This window comes from Oncorhynchus mykiss, chromosome 5 (assembly GCF_057628025.1).
Source record: "Oncorhynchus mykiss isolate SJ-2025 chromosome 5, ASM5762802v1, whole genome shotgun sequence".
Lineage (NCBI taxonomy): Eukaryota > Metazoa > Chordata > Actinopteri > Salmoniformes > Salmonidae > Oncorhynchus > Oncorhynchus mykiss.
In genome coordinates this window covers 62,439,257-62,456,117 of record NC_143026.1, presented here as the reverse complement: position 1 = coordinate 62,456,117, position 16,861 = coordinate 62,439,257, and the positions used below count along the sequence as shown (strand labels likewise).

Here is a 16,861-nt window from a genome sequence, read left to right as displayed (position 1 = left end):
ATTTTAACTTCTCTCACTGATCCCAGATCGCATGGACATATTGTCCTTGTTCGAGAGCATCAAATCCATGATGCATTGTGGGTAAATTGTGATTGACTGGATGATCTACAAATATTGATGCAAAGTGATTGTAGATCAGTCAGTCAGCTGTCGCTTGCAATGTCGAACAAGCTCATTGACTTCTCCAATCCCAAACCCCAGCATGTGTCTGCTTGGTCTGTTTCGCAAGCGTTCCCGGTAGTCTCGCGATGTTGCGCCTCTGGGTTTAGAAACTCTGTGCTACTGTTGTCTGACAGTTAGACGAGAACTGGCATAGCTAGCTAGATATCTGAAAGAAAATAAAGCAATTCTCAACATTGATAGTTTCTATAGAGGACTATTTTATACATTGACAACCCCACATATCAGCTGTTAAAATGAAAAAAGAAGGAACGCGGTGAGTATTTTTTTCTACGGTCTCTGTCGGCTGGCTAGCTAGTAACGTTAAAGTAGCTAAGTTAGCGGCTAACAAATAGCTACTATAGTTAGCTAAAATAAAGTTAGCTGGCTCACTAGACCGTTTTCCTAGCAGAAGTCATTAGCTTAATAAATGAACGATACTGTGAACACAATTAAGCCATAATCATGTAGCAATCAGTATGGTTGCTATTATTTCCTGCACTAGCTACTGTAGCTAGAGCTAAACACAGCTGGCTGACCAAATTATCCAGCTGTGTCCTTCGGTCGGGTTTTTGTGTCTGTATTTGAGTGTGTGTGTTCTCGTCGGGGTTCGACACTTCAAGCATGAATGATGTAGCTAGCTAGCGTTCTAACTATGTTTGTTTGCAGTAACCACATTGATTAATCACCAACAATCAAGAATATATGTTTTCCTGATATCTAACGTTACAACACATTGGTAGACTTGATGATACTCTGTCATTTTGGAGAGACCAGGGAATGTCTAGCCGCTCCCTGATATTTCGATATTCTGCTATCTGAGGGCTCCGGAGTGTGCGCAGCGATCTAAGGCACTGCATTTCTGTGCTAGAGGCGTCACTACAGACCCTTGTTCGATCCCGTATCACGATCGGGAGTCTCAGAGGGTGGCGCACAATTGGCCCAGCGTCCTCCAGGTTAGGGGAGGGTTTGTCCGGGTTAGGCCGTCATTGTAAAATAAGAATTTGTTCTTAACTGACTCACCTAGTTAAATAAAGATTAAATAAAAGCATATCTGAATAGATAATGGTGTCTATATTGTATTTTGAGGGTCAAATAAGAATGCTTTGGTGGCTTTGATCAAAGGTTTTCATTTAAATGGTTATCTTTCTAAAGTTATAATTTGGTCATGTCAGTATATTTCCTAGAAGCTGTAAGATGCTGACATCCCATACAGACAGATATATGAATTCAGTGTCTGAGTAGCCAGTTATCTGGGTGAGGATGTCTAGGAGACAGCTTGGCCGGGATAGGCCGTCACTCCCTTGTGCTCATACAGAGATAGCATTTTAGAAGTAGCTGTGTTGTGTTTTGCCAAATTAGCTGAACTGGACTCTGCATTTTGGGGGCAAATAGGCCTACAGTTCAGACAAGAAGATAATTATTTTATTCCCTAATATTTACTACAATATAAATTCTCAGTGTTGTGAAAACATTTGAAGAGACTTTTTCATGTTGTCATCATTTAGGCCTCATACAGCTCAGTGTTCTAATAATGTTGGTCAAAGAAAATGATATTATATTTTAAATCTCACTATTTGTCTCATAATAAGCTCTGTGAAGTAACTAGTACTATAAGTGTATTGTATGAAGTGAATGAGGTTCTAACTCCTTCTCATCACTCTCCAGCTGTTGGGCCTAACTGCTCTGAGCTGAGTCTGTTCCTCATCAGTCCCTTGACACCTGACCCCCTGGACGGTGTAACCATGACGACAGGGGAGTGTTGCCACCTCCCGGGCTCTCTGTGTGAATGCACTGGCAACGCTGCCCTGTCCAAAAGCGTGGAGGAGTCGGATAACTGCAGATCACAGTATGTCACCCAGGTCACAGCTAAAGATGGACGGCTGCTCTCCACTGTCATCAAACCCGTGAGCACACAGAGGTACTGTGGCTGATAACTCACTTTCAGAGCTGAGCATTTATGAGATGTTTAGGGCTTTTATAACAGGCTGTTATAGTAGTAATCCTAGTCATATCTGGAACTTGTGAGAGTGTTTGTGAGTATGTGTCCGGAAAGATGTCTCACAGTTAGCCTCAGAATTTATGAGAATTTGCTTAGCTGTTAAGCCTGAAATGTTATGTTAGCCCAAGTAATATTCGGCAGGCTGTAGTAAGTAAAACCAGTCTAAGTATCCTGTTCAGGACCTTTCTGTTTCCTCCAGCGATGGGCCAATCTGCCGGATCTGCCATGAGGGGGCCAACAGCGAGGGCCTCCTGTCCCCCTGCGACTGCACAGGGACTCTGGGCACAGTGCACAAGAGCTGCCTGGAGAAGTGGCTCTCCTCCTCCAACACCAGTTACTGTGAGCTGTGCCACACAGAGTTCACAATTGAACGGAAGCCCAGGTCCCTCACAGAGGTAACAAAGGTCAATGCCTTTAGCTTGTGTGTGTGGCTGCTGCTTGCTTTTGCCTTTGTCAGCATTCCTCTGCCTGCAGTGTGTGTGTGGTTCTGCTTATGCTGTGTCAAAACACATGAGCATGATTCACTCTTCTTTGTCTCTTTCTGCTTGCATATATTACTCAATGGAAACATTGTGCTTGTAGCTGCAATACTTCTGTGTTGATCTAGAATTTTGGGCCTTGCTCATGGGTCAACAACATGAAGCAATGTTGGCTTAGTTTGACTTAGTTGTGTATTACTCATGCGTATTAAATCCTGAATATGTCAACGGAAATCTAGTTAGGGAGGGATTAGGGATTGTTGTTATTTATTTATTGTAATGTATCATCATGTGTTTGTGTAATGAATGATGTTTGAACCCAGGAAGTTTAGCCATTCATCTACTAATGGGTATCTCAATAAACCAAACCCTGAAGAAGAAGAAAAAGCAGCGTGGGTCCTCCAGTGACCATGTTGGGCCTGTAGTGCATGCTCAGTACACTTTATTTCTTTCTCTTTCTTCTCTCCCCTCTCTTCTGTCTTCACAGTGGATGCGGGACCCGGGCCCTCGGAACGAGAAGCGCACGTTGTTCTGTGACATGCTGTGCTTCCTGTTCATCACGCCCCTGGCAGCCATCTCTGGCTGGCTGTGTCTGAGGGGAGCTCAGGACCACCTGCACTTCAACAGCAGACTGGAGGCCGTGGGCCTCATCGCCCTCACCATCGCCCTCTTCACCATTTACGTCCTCTGGACTCTGGTAAGTAGGCCCACATCTAGGACCAGCTAGAACTGACCTTAGATCAGCGTCTCAACATGCTATATCATGGTTGGGAAACTAGTCCCCTGTCTTTGACTAATCACACTTTAAATACTTAGTGGGACAACAAGACCGTCCAAGACAGTCCCACTTAAATTTGATGCGGAATGATTTGTTTTTATGAGTCTTTTGTCATGCCTGTTGCTTCTTAAAAGACTTTGCTTTACAAGACAGAAAGGGACTTTGATCGAGTCTGTTTTGTATTTACCAGTTGTAATGTGTTTCAACTCATGAATGTGCTTGGGCAGCAGTTCTCAAACCTTTAGCCTGCCAGTTTGTTTGTTTTTAGCTTTGGAGGAGCATCAATATTCTCTCCCCCTCAACCCCCTTCTCTCCTCCTCAACCCCCTTCTCTCCTCCTCAACCCCCTTCTCTCCTCCTCAACCCCCTTCTCTCCTCCTCAAACCCCCTTCTCTCCTCCTCAAACCCCCTTCTCTCCTCCTCAAACCCCCTTCTCCCCTGCAGGTATCATTCCGCTACCACTGTCAGCTCTACTCTGAGTGGAGACGAACCAACCAGAAAGTACGCCTGCTCCTTCCAGACGCGAAGGGTGGGCATTCTAGCCAGCATTCCTTGCTCTCCACGAAGCTGCTGAAAAAGACAGCTGACGAGACCATAGTATGAGTTGAAAGGTGGGAAAATTGATGTTGGGGTTCTTCTTCGTGTGCTGAAGTCTCCAACCAGAGCCCAAGCACTTGTGGATGCAGATGTTTTTATCTACGTGTATCATCATCAGCACTTCATTTTACACCTCTCTTTTTAACTTAGTCGTGTTATAGCCTCTACTGGCGTTTTTTAAAATATTGATCAGGTAAAGAAAGCAGCATGATAGAGGTCATTGAGTACCGTGCAGTATAGTGTTTTGTGAAGGTTTGGAAATGGGCAGTTGATTGGAGGGTACTCCACTGGGCCCTGCAAGAAGATGAGAAAGGATTGGACTGATGCTCAGTGGAGATGGCTGCTGAAGCTGTAAAAACCAAACCCTAGCGTTTAAGTGAACATTTACTCTCTTTATTTTCAGTTCTCCACCTCCGACTATAAAAGTGAGGCATGGATCGTTGATGCTGATCTAAGGCGATTCATCCGGCAGTTGATTCCCTAACCACTGAGTGCAGAAGTGAGAAGTTTTGACTCCGGTTCACCAGCCACAGGCTATTCCACTGGGGATTATATATGCTCATGCCATTTTAATACGCAATTCAGTTGACTCCCTTCAATTTACCTCCCATCTGTTTTCCCCTTGGTGTGAGCAGGAATGTTGTTCGTGAAGATGGAGATTGTGCAATAAAACACTGTGGATGCGGTTGTTCTCGCAGTATGTGAGGAGACTGCTCCCAACACGCACAGTTTTGCATGCATGTGATGCACTGTTTATTTTTTGTTGGGGGGGGGGGGATTGTTTTTTGTTTTTTTACATTGGGGGATTGAAAGATCGGTTGGTCGAGCTTCCTTTGATTTAGTGTTGCTAGTTTGTATTTTGGTCAAGGTTTCCTCCCTGGGAGTATAGAGGTCTCATACTATCAGCACTTAATCGAAAAAAATGTGCAAATAGAGTGAGCTGATCTATGTACAGTAGGTCTAGATGCCACTGATGATGAAAAGCCTTTATGGAAATGTGTATTCCACAAACATGAAGTTCAAACTTTTTGTGGTTTAGGGAAAGTAAGGCTTACCTTTCCAGTATCGCATGGTCAAGGTCAGACTTACAGGAAATCAACAGTACATTGCTCTCCTATGACGAGATTCCAATGAAAAGCTTTTAGTTGGTGTTTTTTTGTATTGGTGTGTTTTCTTTTTTGTGTAGTCACGTAACAATAGCTAGTAATCACATCCAGAAAGAGCGTAGATTGGTTGGTTGATGTTACTTCGGGTTTTGTGGAAGTTCCTATTCCCTCCGATATGCAGTTGACCAGACTCTGACGCCTTACACTCATACGTACCTACAGACTGTACCTTGACAGTAGAACCCAGTGTCTGGTTCTAGACTGTTATGGGTTTTGTTGTTCTCCATCTACCACAGCTTTAAAACATATGAGGTGACCTCTGGATGAGAGGGAGAGATGTGCAAAAACAGCATAGGTCTTTGTGTGGGTCTTGTGCATTTGATTTCTTCCCTGTACACTGTATGGTTCTTTCAGACGTCCCTCTGTCTTAGCGACGCTTAATTTCCACATATTTCTATATGTATTTGTATGTATTGTTAATCATAGTGTCCTTGGTTGACCATACAAGTATTGACCCTGAATCTTAAAAGCTGTTAACAGGCCTAAAGAGAGGAGGATTAATGCAAATATCCTCCTCAGTAGGGGAAGCTCACGTTATGGTGCACAGAAGCCAAAAACCTAGGCCTAGATCTGTCACTCTTTTGTATTTTCTATGATAGTTGAATTTGTTTCAACCCCTTCATAGCAATCATGCTCCTATCTATTGCTCATCTGTAGGGGCAGGTTCAACTCTTCCGGGTTGATCACCTGAAGGGCTTTGCGGTGGAACAGCTATGCACTGGAAATGTTTATTTATGCAGCTGTAAGAACCCTGGTTGTGGGAGTGGCATTCTGAAAATCAGATTAAACTTGGGGGGGAAAATGGTGATCTACAGTAAACAAAGTAGGAAGTCATCCTCCGCATGACACTAGTCAGCCCAGTTCCGTGTAGTGTTCTGTTGGGAGACCCATTCTGAAAATGGAAATGTTTTTGTTGTTGTGAAGTGGCGATTGTCACTCTGAAGGAATCCTCATCTGGTGTTAAAGGGTAGATAACATTGTGCAATAGTAATACTAGAGCTTAGTATGAGGTTATTTTCCTGCGTGTGTGGTGGGGTGGAACCGTGTTGAAGATCTTTCAGGGTGGAGAGAGTTCTTATCTGTGTCGTCAGCGATGGGCCACTGCCCGTGTCACATGCTGTCTCTGATTGGTGAGTTCGCCTCCAGCTGACGTGTTGGGAGCTATGGAGACTTTGCAATGTAGGGTGTAGTTACAGCAAGTGTGCAATTTGATCACTTTACAATGCAATTCTTACCTATAACCTTAACAATACGTAATGAAAGCAGAAATATAATGCAGAAGTAAGTGCATGTGAAGGATCATAGCAGTTGGCTCACTTGTGCAGGCTGAGAAGGTCACGATAGGATGTTGGATTTTTCTATGCGAGTCTTGAGTTGCCTACAATATGCTCAGAGACATTAAACTCCAGTGTTATAACCGCTAATTCAAACAGTTCCTTCTCTCCAAAGAAGCATTGATTCTTGTGTTTTATACCAGTATATCAAACGGCACTTTCACAAAACTATAATGGAAATGAATACAGTGTGTTTGTTTATATCATCTCCCAATACAGACTTTGAAAGGGATTTAAAAAGTGATAAAGTGATAAAGTGATATTGTACAATTTTCCCAGTTTCTGGTGTTTGGATATTGCTCCTCTGATTTCGTTTTTGATTGGAAGATGAAACCAAGGGTCCAGGGCATTGTCATGCTCGTTTGTAAAAGGAGCAACATACCAGCTTTGTAGACTTGTTTTTGTTAATGTTTTAATCTCGTGTTCATTTTACCACAGTTTTTAATATATTCATGTGTATCATTTGTAATTTTGTTTCAATTATTCATTAAGCACAGGATTTGTATCAATCTTACACTATAGTATTTCAAAACATGTTTATGTTGTGCAATGTAAAAAAGAAAGATGTCTTCACCAATATATGTTGGTGCTTGCAATCAGCCAAGAAAAGTGTGCAAAGCTAATTTAAAAATGAAGCAACAGAATGGATAAACATCAATGACTCCTTTGTCTTCTTAATGATGTGGACACTTGCATGTACTACACAGGCCTCTTATTTGATGTTATTTCCGACTTTACGGGTATCTGCATCAGTTAACACATTCAGTCCAAAATGGAATTGTTTGCAAAATGTTGGTTGAACTGTCATCTTCCTTGATCACATTCATGCAAGTATTGTGTGGACTATCCTAGGTCACATTACTCTTGATAGGGGTTTTGCACTTTTTGTTCACATGGAAAATGTAGAATTTGTTTGGTATCCAGTGGTCTGGTTTCCAGTCACTCTCAGTTCAACAAGAGGGTCAACATATCAACAAAATGTCCCATGTCATGTGTTAAAGTTTGTTCACTTACTAGTTACAGTCTAAACTTACACTGAACAGAAATATAAACATGTAAAGTGTTGGTTTCATGAACTGAAATACAAAATCCACAAATGCACAAAAAGCATTTCTCCTTTGCCAAGATAATTGATCCACCTGACAGGTGTGGCATATCAAGAAGCTGATTAAACAGCATCATTACGCAGGTGCAACTTGTGCTGGGAACAATAAACGGCCACTCTAAAATGTACAGTTTTGTCACACAACACAGATGTCTCAAGTTTTGAAGGGGCATGCAATTGGACTGCGGGAATGTCCACCAGAGCTGTTGTCAGAATTTAATGTTAATTTCTCTACCATAAGCCGCCTCCAACGTCATTTTAGAGAATTTGGCAGTATGTCCAACCGGCCTTACAATCGTAGACCACGTTCAGCTACGTCAGCCAAGGACATCCACATCCGGTCTCCTGCGGGATCATCTGAGACCAGCCACCCAGACAGCTAATGAAACGGGAGTATTTCTGTCTGTAATAAGGCACTTTTGTGGGGGAAAACCAATTCTGATTGGCTTGGCTTGGGCCTATGCCCTCCCAGGCCCATCCATGGCTGCTCTCATGCCCAGTCATGTGAAAACCATAGATTAGGGCCTAATGAATTTATTTCAATTGACTGATTTCCTTATATGATATGTAACATAGTGAAATTGTTGCACGTTGCATTTATATTTTTGTTCAGTATATTAAACTAATCTCCATCTAAGGCTCTTTTCTAATCCATCCTCCGAAAATAGACCGCCAATGATGAGAGGGTCATGTCATTCAATAATTCAATTCTGTTTTCCACTACTGGCTTACACAGAGGTCAACAACTGATGAAATGTTGAATTGAATCCCTGTGAACAGTCAGTTCCTGGATCTCCCTCCCATGCAATGCCTGGCAGATAGGCCTAAAAGGGGCTTAGAATAGACACGGGTCTAATATTTTTCATATGCTGCTGTAGCATCATGCTTGACACCACTGGGATATCTCTAATGGGGTGTGAAGCTGTCCTAGATCAGAGGAACAGGACTGGGCCTGGAGGAAACAGAAACAACCTCCTGTAGACCCCTGCCTCTACAACAGCAAGCCTCCATAAGGACAGACAGACACACAGGACAAGACCGCTCACATAGTCTACCCACATACATCTGAAGTTGAGCATTTTGAATTCCAGTACTGTACAGCGCACTGATAAGGGTTGCACATGTTACAGATAAATGAATGACTTACGTACTACTTTGTCATTGAGTTTATTGTAAAGTCTTACAGTGCTTATTGAAAAGAAAACAATGAAAAGGTGAGACATACATTTGAATAAATATACAATGAAGGTATTTTCTGGACGAAATGCATATACCAATGTAATAATACTGCCTTATTCGAGAGAAACTGTGAGTGGCTATATACACAGCACCATCTAGTGGTCATTGTTCAAATCTCAAGAGTCCAAAACACTACAGCACTTCAAATCCAGCTCATCCCATTTCACAGACAACTGTCCTGTTGCTACACTGCAGGAACCTCAATGTTGAACCCATGAATAACTGAAAAAGTGACAGGAAGGCTTTTTAAAGTTTCACAATAATGGCAGAAGAGCATATGTGAGTTCACAAGTAATAAAAAGTAAGTTTTGTATACAGGGGAGGGGAGAGTAGGGCGTCGCCACATATGGTAACAAAGACAGAATGGGCGGTACAGGATAAGAGTGTGATGGTGGAAGTGGAGGGGGGTTGGGGAAAGGGGGTCAGAGGAGTGCTGAGGGTCACAGGCTTTGGCAGCACGGTAGTTTGTTTTTCTGCCCATCAGTGGTGGGGGGGACACTGATGTCCACTACATTGTTGCCTGGAGACTCGTCATGTGCTGATCTGTCAGCTATCTGCTTCTGTGATACGATTCGGTGGATTTCTGTGGAGAAAATACAAATAAATCAGTTACTCATTATTAAATATGCCATTCCATTCATGTGTAAGAAATCAAACAATTTGACTTGAAACTAACTAATGTAAATAGCCTTGTGTAGTGGCCCCTGCCCATTACCTGTGAGGATGTTCTTGAACGCCTCTTCTACATTAGTGGAGTCCAAAGCTGAGGTCTCAATAAATGATAGCGTATTCTTTTCTGAGGGAGAAAAAGAGAAAAGATTGAGTTGAGACAAACAGGGGTGTCTTCTTTGTCCCCAGAGTGAGCTGTCATCTACTCTAGTGTTTTTGTAGTTTACCTGCGAAGGCGCGAGCCTCGTCTGTGGGCACTGCCCTGAGGTGGCGCAGGTCACTCTTGTTGCCCACCAGCATGATGACGATGTTGTTATCAGCATGATCCCTCAGCTCCTTCAGCCAGCGCTCCACGTTTTCATAGGTTAGATGCTTGGCAATGTCGTACACTAGGAGAGCCCCCACCGCCCCCCGGTAGTACCTGATTGGAACAGAGCAGGGAGGATAGGAGGTTATAGGTTGTGAGACTAAGATAGAGAAAGATTTCACAAAATGGTTTCAGTACTATCAAAGTATGCTAGTTCCATAAAGGGCAGGTTACAGCAAGACGAGCGTCCTTAATATTATTGAGCAGTGAGCTCCCTCCTCCACTCACGCTGAGGTGATGGCTCTGTAGCGCTCCTGTCCAGCTGTATCCCAGATCTGGGCCTTTATCATCTTGCCGTCCACCTGGATGCTGCGGGTGGCGAATTCCACACCGATGGTGCTTTTGCTCTCCAGGTTGAACTCATTCCGTGTGAAACGGGACAGTAGGTTACTCTTCCCCACACCAGAGTCTCCGATCAGCACCACTGGCAACAAAACACACATTTAATACCGAAATGACAGGCTGCTGCTGTATGTTCAGTACAGTGGAAAATGTTAGACCACATAATAGATCATATACAGTAAACCAATTACCAAACCAAGTAGACCAAGTGGATTACTTAAGAAAATGGTTATAATCAAATGGATCTGTGCATGTCTGACTTCTTTAAATGCTTTGGAAAGACAATATGTTCATTGATTGAATACTGCTGTTTGCATGGCCTTGCCAAGATGACGAAAACAACAGAAAAGCATTCTTAATAGAAATAAAGTGGTTAAATGAGTATAAAGCGCTGCTCTGTCTCTTTAGTGGAGGAAAACGTTGTGAACTTTGTCATTCTGAAGTCATGCTGCAGGAAGCTGAGAACCTGTTCCTACTGGGAAACCTGAGTTGACACTTTCAGAGGGCCTCTCTTCCTTTCCTGTCTTCTCCAGTGATTCGCCCACTGAATCCATTGGAAATCCTCTGTTCTCACTCTGTCCCTTTTATATCACATTTTATATTATCATGTTTTAAGTGTCATTTGGAATGTATCATTTTGAATATTGCTGTATACTACACTAGATTGATAACAGATGTGGTGTGCTTCTGTGGGATTGAAACATCTAACAGTAACTCATCAGTAGGGTAATAAATGGGTATCTGTAAGATTTTGACAAATGTGGTTTCTTGTGCCGGGGACTTCCTTCCTGCTCATTATCCCATTCTTGTCTGATACAATTAAATGGGCAGTCTGTTATCAGGGATGGTCATGTTCAGCTTCATCGCATACTGTCAGTCACATAATGTAAGCAAACTGTTTATGGGATGAACAAATATAACAGTATTTCTATTATGCATATTCTGTATGGTTATTACCTATAAGTTACATATACAACGAATAAAAAATTACAATGACTTAATGAATCACCCATTTCAGGTTTGACCTTTGGTACACTTTGTGAAAAGAATCCTAGCTATGATTTGTATTTTTAGAAATCTGCATGTTGCTGGCCAGCACCTTTTGAGTATGATGATGGTGTTATAAAGGAACGAGACCTGAGAAAACCTCTGTCGTTAGACAAGTTAGAGCTGTGCATTTGTCAACACAATGCGACAAACTAAGAATTAGCAAGCCACCAGATCAGATGGAGGCTTGCTAAATCTATCTGGACATTCTAAAACAATCTGTTATAATAAAATACATTGTGGGTGCTACCTCTAACGGCACCTACGTAATTGACAAAATCAGACAAATTATATTTGTTGTAGCTACCACAAAAGGCAGCTAGCTACAGCTAGGTGGGTAGAAATGGATGACAGTTAGTTTACCTTTGAACAAGAAATCGTACTCATCATCTCTGTTACCCATGTCTTTAGAATCGTATTGACTCCAATTTAATTGCGATATATTCCTGGTCTAGCGTTTCAGCTGTTGGTTGTAGTGTTTGCTCGTCCCTTTTTTTTCCCTGTATCCCAATGAGCGAGACAATGCCTTGGCTGTCAGTCTCCAACCGAACGCAGGAAGAGGGGATCTTCCTGGCTCTGTAGAAGGGGAGGAGTTCACTGGCGCCAATGTAAACTGTACTACTATGTTCATGGCATTCCATTACAGTAGTAATAGGCCTACATAGCTAGGCTATATCAGTGATAATATATACAGTTGGTGGTTAAGAATGAGGCTTCTTTTTTATTCTGATGACTCCTGTCAAATTATACTTTATCAAGGGTCTACTCAAATCCTTAAGAAGTTCTACAGCTGCACCATTGAGAGCATCTTGACTGGCTGCAGCATTACTTATTATGGCAACTGCACCGGTCTCGATCGCATGGCGCTACAGAGGGTGGTGCGGACAGCCTAGTACATCACTGGGGCCGAGCTCCCTGCCATCCAGGACCTCTATATCAGGCTGTGTGAAAGATTGGCCCAGAAAATTGTTAAAGATTTCAGCCACTCAAGCCATCGACTGTTCACCGTCGCTTATGAACGGCAAGCTGTACCTGAGCATCAAGTCTGACACCAACAGCCATCTGAACAGCTTCTATCCCAAAGCCATAAGACTGCTAAATAGCTAACACAATGGCTACAATGACTATCTGCATTGACCCTTCTATGCACACTCACTCTATGCACTCACTCACACACACACACACACTCACGTACAACTAACCTTGTGGGGACACACTATTCCCCTTAACCCTATTTTTTAAATATAATTGTTTATTTAACTAGGCAAGTCAGATAAGAACAAATTCTTATTTACAATAACGGCCTACCAAAAGGCAAAAGGATACCTGCGGGACGGGCCTTGGATTGAAAAAAAAAATAGAATATAAATTTAGGACAAAACACACATCACAACAAGAGAGACACAACAATACATAAAGAAAGACCTAAGATAACAACATAACAAGGCAGCAACACAGCATGGTAGCAACACAACATGGTAGCAGCACAAAAACATGGTACAAACATTATTGGGCAATGTTTTGGAGGTGTTCATAACAAGGTCAAGGGTAGAGAAAGCTTGTTGGACACTAAGAAAGCTTTGTTGTAGAAGAGAATTTAACACAAAATCCATGGAGGGGCCAGCTGAGTATAAGACTGTATCATCTGCATATAAATGGAGCTTCCTACTGCCTGAGCAGTCCTACTTCCTACTGCCTGTGTTGTTAATGTAAATTGAGAAGAGCGTGTGGCCTAGGATTGAGCAGTGGCTGAGACAGGAGATTTTCTGACTTCATACACTGCACTCTTTGAAAGAGGTAGTTCCTTAGGCGGCCCACAAGAATGGAATGGTCTGAGTGTGCATGTGCCGAGCCTTTCGTCAAATGCAATTCTTGAGGTGGATTAACTCTGCAAGGTCACGGTCGAACCAGGGGCGGAACCTGTTTTTAATTCTAATTTTCTTTATGGGGGCGTATTTGTTAACAATACCACTGAACATTTCAAAAAAGAAGGTCCAAGCTTCTTCGACAGAGGAATCAAGCTGATTCTAAACCATTTTACAGAGGCCAGTTCATGAAGGAAGGCTTGCTCATTAAAGTTTTTTAGCAAGCGTTTATGACAAATCAGGACAGGTCGTTTCACTGAGCAGCCATTATGAACACAGGCTGTAAAACAGTGATCACTAAGGTCTTTTGCTTTTACTTCACTGCATTCCTAAAGAAAATAATGTACTTTTTATGACATACATTTTCCCTGACACCCAAAAGTACTTCTTACATTTTGAATGCTTAGCCGGGCAGAAAAATTGTCCAATTCACACACTTATCAGGAGACCATCCCTGGTCATCCCTACTGCCTCCAATCTGACTCATGAAACACAAATGCTTCCTTTGTAAGTGATGTCTGAGTGTTGGAGTGTTCCCCTGGCTCTCCGTAAATTAAAAAAAAACAAGAAAATGGTGCCGTCTGGTTTGCTTAATTTAAGGAATTTGATTTCTACTTTTACTTTTGATACTTAAATAGATTTTAGCAATTACATTTACTTTTGATACTTAGGTACAGTGCCTTGCGAAAGTACTCGGCCCCCTTGAACTTTGCGACCTTTTGCCACATTTCAGGCTTCAAACATAAAGATATAAAACTGTATTTTTTTGTGAAGAATCAACAACAAGTGGGACACAATCATGAAGTGGAACGACATTTATTGGATATTTCAAACTTTTTTAACAAATCAAAAACTGAAAAATTGGGCGTACAAAATTATTCAGCCCCCTTAAGTTAATACTTTGTAGCGCCACCTTTTGCTGCGATTACAGCTGTAAGTCGCTTGGGGTATGTCTCTATCAGTTTTGCACATCGAGAGACTGAAATTTTTTCCCATTCCTCCTTGCAAAACAGCTCGAGCTCAGTGAGGTTGGATGGAGAGCATTTGTGAACAGCAGTTTTCAGTTCTTTCCACAGATTCTCGATTGGATTCAGGTCTGGATATATAACACCTGGATATATTTATTTTTGAACCATTCCATTGTAGATTTTGCTTTATGTTTTGGATCATTGTCTTGTTGGAAGACAAATCTCCGTCCCAGTCTCAGGTCTTTTGCAGACTCCATCAGGTTTTCTTCCAGAATGGTCCTGTATTTGGCTCCATCCATCTTCCCATCAATTTTAACCATCTTCCCTGTCCCTGCTGAAGAAAAGCAGGCCCAAACCATGATGCTGCCACCACCATGTTTGACAGTGGGGATAGTGTGTTCAGGGTGATGAGCTGTGCTGCTTTTACGCCAAACATAACGTTTTGCATTGTTGCCAAAAAGTTCAATTTTGGTTTCATCTGACCAGAGCACCTTCTTCCACATGTTTGGTGTGTCTCCCAGGTGGCTTGTGGCAAACTTTAAACGACACTTTTTATGGATATCTTTAAGAAATGGCTTTCTTCTTGCCACTCTTCCATAAAGGCCAGATTTGTGCAATATACGACTGATTGTTGTCCTATGGACAGAGTCTCCCACCTCAGATGTAGAGCTCTGCAGTTCATCCAGAGTGATCATGGGCCTCTTGGCTGCATCTCTGATCAGTCTTCTCCTTGTATGAGCTGAAAGTTTAGAGGGACGGCCAGGTCTTGGTAGATTTGCAGTGGTCTGATACTCCTTCCATTTCAATATTATCGCTTGCACAGTGCTCCTTGGGATGTTTAAAGCTTGGGAAATCTTTTTGTATCCAAATCCGGCTTTAAACTTCTTCACAACAGTATCTCGGACCTGCCTGGTGTGTTCCTTGTTCTTCATGATGCTCTCTGCGCTTTTAACGGACCTCTGAGACTATCACAGTGCAGGTGCATTTATACAGAGACTTGATTACACACAGGTGGATTGTATTTATCATCATTAGTCATTTAAGTCAACATTGGATCATTCAGAGATCCTCACTGAACTTCTGGAGAGAGTTTGCTGCACTGAAAGTAAAGGGGCTGAATAATTTTGCACACCTAATTTTTCAGTTTTTGATTTGTTAAAAAAGTTTGAAATATCCAATAAATGTCGTTCCACTTCATGATTGTGTCCCACTTGTTGTTGATTCTTCACAAAAAAATACAGTTTTATATCTTTATGTTTGAAGCCTGAAATGTGGCAAAAGGTCGCAAAGTTCAAGGGGGCCGAATACTTTCGCAAGGCACTGTAGATTTTAGCAATTACATTTACTTTTGATACTTAGGTAGATTTAAAACCAAATACTTTTAGACTTTTACTCAAGTAGTATTTTACTGGATGACTTTTACTTTTACTCATTTTCTATTAAGGTAGCTGTACTTTTACTCAACTATGACAATTGGGTACGATTTCCACCACTGCTACTGATATTGATTACTGCATTGTTGGGGAAGAGCAAGCAAGAAAGAAATGTCACTGTACTTGTGCACGTGACTTCAATCGTCTCAGGCATGTAGCACAATATAGGAATTTATGGTTAGATCAGAATCTCTTTCACAATCATTGGCCTGTACAGAGAATTCAGTCCAAACCACAAGTCCAAATCCACATCTTCATTCATGGCTTAGGAAAGGGCTGATTTAGCAAGCTAGCAACTGCAGGACATCAACACAAGCAGACCAGAAACAGTCACATTTGTCTGACAATAATGACGTTTAGCTTAGGATGTGATTTGATTACTGTGAAGTAAAATCCAAACCGGCCTCCCTTGGGGAGTGTTTTGCTGCGCCAGGACAAACCAGAGTTGAGCTCAGCTCAATGCTGATTGGTTAATTATCTTGTAAAAAAAATTATCAAGGGAAGCAAAATGCTTGCTAGCATCAATTAATCAAATGCTAGGCTGGCAACATGTCATTCTATTTCTTTCCAGACAGCATCAGATTGTATATAGTCTAGTAGGAGATTTAGCAACATTGATTGGACTAAATACGTTTTTGGTATCTTTAAGTTTGTTTTCAGTGTATTAAACTAAGCATACAGTGCATTCGGAAAGTGTTCAGACTCCTTGACTTTTTCCACATTTTGTTAGGTTGCAGCCTTATTCTAAAATGTATTAAATCTCTCCCCCCCCCCTCCCCCCTCAATCTACACACAATACCCCATAATGACAAAGCAAAAAAAAGATGCATTTTTTGCAAATGTATTAAAAATAAAAAACTGAAATATCACATTTACATAAATATTCAGACCTCAGTACGTTGTTTGAAGCACCTTTGGCTGTGATTACAGCCTTGGGTCTTATTGGGTATGACGCTACAAGATTTTCACACCTGTATTTGGGGAGTTTCTCCCATTCTTCTCCGCAGATCTTTTCAAAAAGTCTCAAAAATGTCTAAAATCCTGTTTTCACTGTGGCATTATGAGGTATTGTGTGTGGATTGATGAGTTTTTTTTTAAATTTTTGAATCCATTTTAGAATAAGGCAGTAAGGTAACAAAATATGGAAAAAGTAAAGAGGTCTGAATGCTTTCAGAATGCACTGTAACTTAGCTAATGACGTTAGATAACGTTATTGCTGGTTATGTAGGCAGCTATCTTTTGATAAAGCAAGGTAGGCTCGCTTACGTTAGCCTCCTCATTACAACGTAGTTAGGTCATAGCTCATATTGTG

General features: G+C 41.8%; 2 protein-coding genes across 2 annotated transcripts; one reads left to right on the top strand and one right to left on the bottom strand.

Moving 5' to 3' along the window:
• The first annotated feature begins 88 nt into the window (after window positions 1-88).
• Window positions 89-7,168, top strand: LOC110524231 (E3 ubiquitin-protein ligase MARCHF2). The gene is made up of 6 exons (XM_021603691.3): window positions 89-436; window positions 1,828-2,080; window positions 2,361-2,556; window positions 3,128-3,337; window positions 3,862-4,028; window positions 4,418-7,168. The coding sequence occupies exons 2-5, from the start codon at window positions 1,905-1,907 to the stop codon at window positions 4,018-4,020; spliced, it is 741 nt and encodes a 246-aa protein (XP_021459366.2). The 5' UTR covers window positions 89-436; window positions 1,828-1,904; the 3' UTR covers window positions 4,021-4,028; window positions 4,418-7,168.
• Window positions 7,169-8,770: 1,602 nt separating this feature from the next.
• Window positions 8,771-11,882, bottom strand: LOC110524234 (ras-related protein Rab-11B). The gene is made up of 5 exons (XM_021603693.3): window positions 11,647-11,882; window positions 10,123-10,318; window positions 9,755-9,948; window positions 9,574-9,654; window positions 8,771-9,441 (listed from the first exon to the last, which is right to left on the bottom strand). The coding sequence occupies exons 1-5, from the start codon at window positions 11,684-11,686 to the stop codon at window positions 9,299-9,301; spliced, it is 654 nt and encodes a 217-aa protein (XP_021459368.1). The 5' UTR covers window positions 11,687-11,882; the 3' UTR covers window positions 8,771-9,298.
• Between the last annotated feature and the right edge of the window lie 4,979 nt (window positions 11,883-16,861).